The 5,996-nt window shown below is 45.3% G+C and overlaps 1 protein-coding gene across 1 annotated transcript in view; it reads left to right on the forward strand.

Moving 5' to 3' along the window:
• The first annotated feature begins 584 nt into the window (after positions 1 to 584).
• Positions 585 to 5,996, forward strand: part of LOC106593331 (protein sidekick-1) — a 607,750-nt gene continuing 602,338 nt past the window's right edge. Inside the window, 1 exon segment of the mRNA XM_045692043.1 lies at positions 585 to 2,382. Coding sequence (XP_045547999.1) covers positions 1,707 to 2,382 — 676 coding nt within the window. The 5' untranslated portion in view covers positions 585 to 1,706.

The following is a 5,996-nucleotide window of genomic DNA, read 5'->3' on the forward strand; positions in this document are numbered from 1 at the left end:
AAGAATAGAGGAAGGGAGTGGAGGAGAGCCGTCGTTTGGCCACTCCAGGTGTGTGTGTGGCGAGAAGATTGCCTAGATTAGTGTGTGTTGAGGAGGTGGTCAACTTTAGGTGGATTTATAGAGCCAATTAAAGGTAAGGTCACCCCGTAGTACAGCTTTAATATTAATGCTCCGTTTAACGGCCAACGTGGTACCGAGATCTCCCTTCAGCGATGTGATACGGCTTTATGAGTAGCTGGATGGAATCAGGTAAGGGTTTCTGTCAAAAGATATTGCCTATTACGCCTGAGGGGGAGTTTTTCCCTGTACCTAATAATATATAATTTCTTGGCAAAAATGCTTTTCTTTGTCATTTATTCATTTAATTTCCAGATCGTTTTCCCGTTTTCTCGGTTTGGGGGCGCCGTTCACCGCGTTGTGCTGACTTCTGAAAGCCCCTTAAGTCCCACCTCCCGCCTGCAACTGCGCCCAATCAGAATAAGGGACTCGCTGTTAAACAGGAGCCTCATCCAATCACAGTTGATCTGGGCGGGGCAGACGGCTTGTGAATGGAACTTTTAGTTTAGTCTCTGTTTTCAGCCTGAGAGCAGACTTGGGTTCAGACTGCCGGAGGATCTGTCCCGGGGGAAAAAAAACGGACTCTTACCATTCGAGAAAGTCTATTTTTTATGGTCTAAAAATCTTTTTTCCCCCTGTTTAGGTATTTCAGTTGAAAAGCCCGTGGTCCGGTTCCCGTCTAGCGGACGGAGGCAGGTGTTCGGTTCGCGCTCTCCGCGCCGCTCGAGACGCAGAACATTCATCACCGCGACTCGCGCCCGCTCTCCAACCGTCGCTTCGCTGCTTGTTGTTCAAAGTAACTTTTCTGGATAAAAAACCCCCTGAAAAAATAACCGATTTATATTGTAAGGTTGTTTTAGGAAGAAGCGAAGACACTGTGGCGTTTTATCGGAACATTTCCAGCTGCCTTGTCGACTTGTTAAAGATGTAAAAAAGGAGGTTCACAGCTGAAACTGTGTCGCAGTGTGTTGTCCCTGTGCTAAGCTAACCGCTGTGTGGGTTTTGGTTGTTTAATACGGACTGACTAGCCTTCTCACAGCTGAACTGCTCCGTTTCACCTGGTTTTGTTGGAGACATTCGGGATTGAAGGTAACTAACGGAAGGTGTGTTTCTTGTTGTTAACCTGTTGGCTGGTTCCTGCCTGCGTTGTAACCCGAGACAAGCGGCAAGCCCCAGCGGACCGGAAAGAGAGGGAGGGAAGGAGGGAGAGAGAGGTGGAGAGTTACCGCTGCATTTATCCTCTCTGGCTACATTTTACCCCGCTGAATGGTTAATTCATAGTTAACCTGAATATTTAACTAGAGGTTTTCTGAAGCCCACAGTGTTACTTCATAACAAACCTGGACTCGGTTCGGGAGCCCTGCACCCAGACTAACTGGTGAATTCGCCTGGATCGATAGCAAATGGTTTACAAATAGATTTTTTCTAAATCACACAATAAGAAAGCCCGAATGGATCATTTATGCGCTTTATTGCCCGCCATTAATTCTGTCTAAACACCCACATGATCTGCTAGACAAATCCCCGCTGAAGACATCACAACAAGCAGGGATTTATCGGGGCCGTAGCCCGACTTGCTGATATAATCGGATCAATCCAAATCCCACTCTCTCAGATGTATTAATTCTGCTCCTGCGGCATCACTGGTAATGAACATGAGATATCACAGGAGACAGAAACCTTCCGAGCCCCGGAGAGGCGAGGGTGAGGACTTTATTAAAGGCAAACCGAGAGGCCAAGCTGCCAGGACCGGGAAGGAGCTGTTCGTGTCACTGGTTGAGTTGTTGATCCGCCCGGGCACCACGGGACGCGAGGGAATTGTCACCGGTGACGGTGGGAGGGACTCTGATTCAGCGACCCACGGGGAGGAGACACCCACCCCAGAGCGCCTGTTAGCCGGCCAGTCCTCCAGGGAGAAGCCGGTGAAGGAGACGCACTGTGGAGCAGGTGGAAGCCCTTCATCTCACATTTCTCTCCCTTCTCCTCCTCTCCGTTTCCCTCGCGCTCAGCGCACCGGAGGAGGCTCCAACAACATCAAAGCGCAACCGGAGATTACTTCCATTAACCCGACCAAACCCAGCCGTGGAGTCCCCGTGGATCACCTCTCTAATATGAAGCCTCTCCATTGTAATGGAATTACGCGCAACGGTCGCGCCGCCGTGGGAGCTGTTCCGCCCGCGGCGACATGGATCATGATGCCGCCCAGGGTGACCCGCGGCCCAACAGAGAGAGGGATGAAGCTGGGTCTGTGGAGCTTCAGCTGGAGCTGGGGTTTTCTCTTCCTGCTCCTCCTCAGCGGCTGGATACACATGTTGAATGCACAAGGTAAGAGCTGTTTATGACAGTTCTTCTCATCTCTTCTTCTCCCTCTCCTGGTCTGGTGTCCGTGATGTTGTCTATCATGGTCGCGGTTCACTCCTCCTGTATTTGTAGACATGATTCCATCCTTAATAATGCTATATGTGTTGCTATGTCTGATCCAGCTCCTTCCCTCTGGACGCAGGTACAGACTACCTAAGGTTAAAACAAATAGGGCCAAACACTCTTTTATTCCGAATGCATTTCTGCAACTTAACAAATGTTATATGAATCAGCACTTCCCCTGTCTATTGCCTTGTAAATATCCTCTGCTATTTATTGTACATTTTTAGATGGTATATGCTTTATGACTGCTGCAAGATGAATTGTCTCTTTGAGGACATTGAAGTTTTCTGAATATGAATCTGAATATAAATCTGAATCTGAGTATGAATCTGAGTATGAATCTGAATATGAGTATGAATCTGAATATGAGTAAGCATCTGAATATGAATCTGAATCTGAATATGAGTATGAATCTGAATCTGTTTGGACATGACTCTATTTCTGATAGTGTTATAGTTGATTTACATCCACGTGTTGAATTGCCATAAGATACTGAATTACAAGAATTCTCTGTCTGCTGTGGGTCGGTGTTGGTAGCCTGTATATCAACCTGCAGACTGTCTGCTGTGGGTCGGTGTTGGTAGCCTGTATATCAACCTGCAGACTGTCTGCTGTGGGTCGGTGTTGGTAGCCTGTATATCAACCTGCAGACTGTCTGCTGTGGGTCGGTGTTGGTAGCCTGTATATCAACCTGCAGACTGTCTGCTGTGGGTCGGTGTTGGTAGCCTGTATATCATCCTGCAGACTGTCTGCTGTGGGTCAGTGTTGGTAGCCTGTATGTCAGCCTCTAGACACCAGTCAATCTATAATATTAGCAGCCTAAGTAAGATTAAAGATGTGTAGTAGATTTAGATTTGAGTCATTTAGCAGATGCTCTTATCCAGAGAGACTTACAGGAGCAATTATGGTTAAGTACCTTGCTCAAGGACACATTGACAGATTTATTATTTAGTCTGCGCAGGGATTCATACCAGCGACCTTTCGGTTACTGACCCAACGCTCCTAATCGCTAGGCTACCTGCTAGGTTACTAGTATATCGAATGGCCAAGGTTATAGATGTGTAGTATATAGAATGGCCAAGGTTATAGATGTGTAGTATGTAGAATGGCCAAGGTAAGGTATTAGATGTGTAGTATGTAGAATGGCCAAGGTAAGGTTATAGATGTGTAGTATATAGAATGGCCAAGGTGAGGTTATAGATGTGTAGTATATAGAATGGCCAAGGTGAGGTTATAGATGTGTAGTATGTAGAATGGCCAAGGTAAGGTTATAGATGTGTAGTATGTAGAATGGCCAAGGTAAGGTTATAGATGTGTAGTATATAGAAGGTAAGATTAAAGCCTGCTGCTGCTTCTTCCTCTCCTCTGGGCTGAGTTCAGTCTGTAGGCTAATCTGGACTAGCAGGGTCTCACCTGTCTATAATATGATGCTGTTGTTCTAGTTGTTCAGATTGATATGCTGCTCTGTATTCAGTCCAGTAATAATACTACTGCTGTAGGCATCCACACACACAGGATCAGGTTATGGAAATGAGTTGGACAAATCTGCAATATGGATTCAGTTTAAGTGCTGGTTGGAATGGAGAGCGTTTTGTGCAGTGGCATTATAGGCTGTACGAGAAATATATTTGAGAGTGGTGAGGTGGTGTGTGCGTCTATGTTAATGCTGTTGTTGTTTATGGTAATGAGTGGATCGACCACCTGTCTGTCAGTGTGTGTGTGAGTATGTGTGCGTGTGTGTATCAGTGTGTGTGTGTCTACAGGGAGGGGGGTGTTGTGTGTATACAGTCCCATAACATCGATAATCCCCTACTCAGTCAATGACCTGCTTACTGTGCTTCCCTTCAACACACACACTCACACACACACACACCCTCCCTCGCTGTGGTATGAATTAAAACTCCCCTCTAGTTATATTCAAACCGTTTTACAGTGATCTGACACCAGCTGTCTAGATGAATGGTCCACCCGTGACAGCGTGTGTGTCTGTTTCTGTGCCTACGTCTGTGTGTGTGTGTGTGTGTGAGTGTTTGGTGTATGTGAGTGTGTGAGAGTCTGTGTATGAGTGTGTGTGAGTGTGAGTGATTGGTGTATATGTGTGTGTGTGTGTGTGTGTGAGAGAGAGTCTGTGTATGAGTGTGTCTGTGTGTGTGTTTGGTGTATGTGAGTGTGTTGTGAGAGTCTGTGTATGAGTGTGTGTGAGTGATTGGTGTATATGTGTGTGTGTGTGTGTGTGTGTGTGTGTGTGTGTGTGTGTGTGTGTGTGTGTGTGTGTGTGTGAGAGAGTCTGTGTATGAGTGTGTCTGTGTGTGTGTGGGAGTCTGTATGAGTGTGTGTGTGAAAGTCTGTGTGTGTCTGTGTGTGTGTGTGTCTGTGTGTGTGTGAGAGAGAGAGTCTCTCTGTGTGTGTGTGTGTGTGTGTGTGTGTGTGTGTGTGTGTGTGTGTGTGTGTGTGTGTGTGTGTGTGTGTGTGTGTGTGTGTGTGTGTGTGTGTGTGTACAGCCAGGTCAGTATTTGACATCCATCCATGTCTGTGGACGTCAGGAGATGACGTGGAAACCGGCTGCTAGGGGTTACAGCGATGCTGTTACCTTCAAGTACCGTTTCAGTTTTACCAGGGTGTTGTGGGATGCCATGTTCCACACCAGCGACAGGAAGTGTTTTTGATATTTTTGTTTTAAGCCTATCCCAAACATTAACCCTCACCTTAACCATTCAGAGTTAATGACTCACCTTAACCATTCAGAGTTAATGACTCACCTTAACCATTCAGAGTAAATGACTCACCTTAACCATTCAGAGTTAATACCTAACCTTAACCATTCAGAGTTAATGACTCACCTTAACCATTCAGAGTTAATGACTCACCTTAACCATTCAGAGTAAATGACTCACCTTAACCATTCAGAGTTAATACCTAACCTTAACCATTCAGTTAATGACTCACCTTAACCATTCAGAGTAAATGACTCACCTTAACCATTCAGAGTTAATGACTCACCTTAACCATTCAGAGTTAATGACTCACCTTAACCATTCAGAGTAAATGACTCACCTTAACCATTCAGAGTTAATACCTAACCTTAACCATTCAGAGTTAATGACTCACCTTAACCATTCAGAGTTAATGACTCACCTTAACCATTCAGAGTTAATGACTCACCTTAACCATTCAGAGTTAATGACTCACCTTAACCATTCAGAGTTAATGACTCACCTTAACCATTCAGAGTTAATGACTCACCTTAACCATTCAGAGTAAATGACTCACCTTAACCATTCAGAGTTAATGACTCACCTTAACCATTCAGAGTTAATGACTCACCTTAACCATTCAGAGTAAATGACTCACCTTAACCATTCAGAGTTAATGACTCACCTTAACCATTCAGAGTTAATGACTGAACTTAACCATTCAGAGTTAATGACTCACCTTAACCATTCAGAGTTAATGACTCACCTTAACCATTCAGAGTTAATGACTCACCTTAACCATTCAGAGTTAATGACTCACCT

The sequence above is a fragment of the Salmo salar genome, chromosome ssa12 (assembly GCF_905237065.1).
Source record: "Salmo salar chromosome ssa12, Ssal_v3.1, whole genome shotgun sequence".
Taxonomy (NCBI): Eukaryota; Metazoa; Chordata; class Actinopteri; order Salmoniformes; family Salmonidae; genus Salmo; species Salmo salar.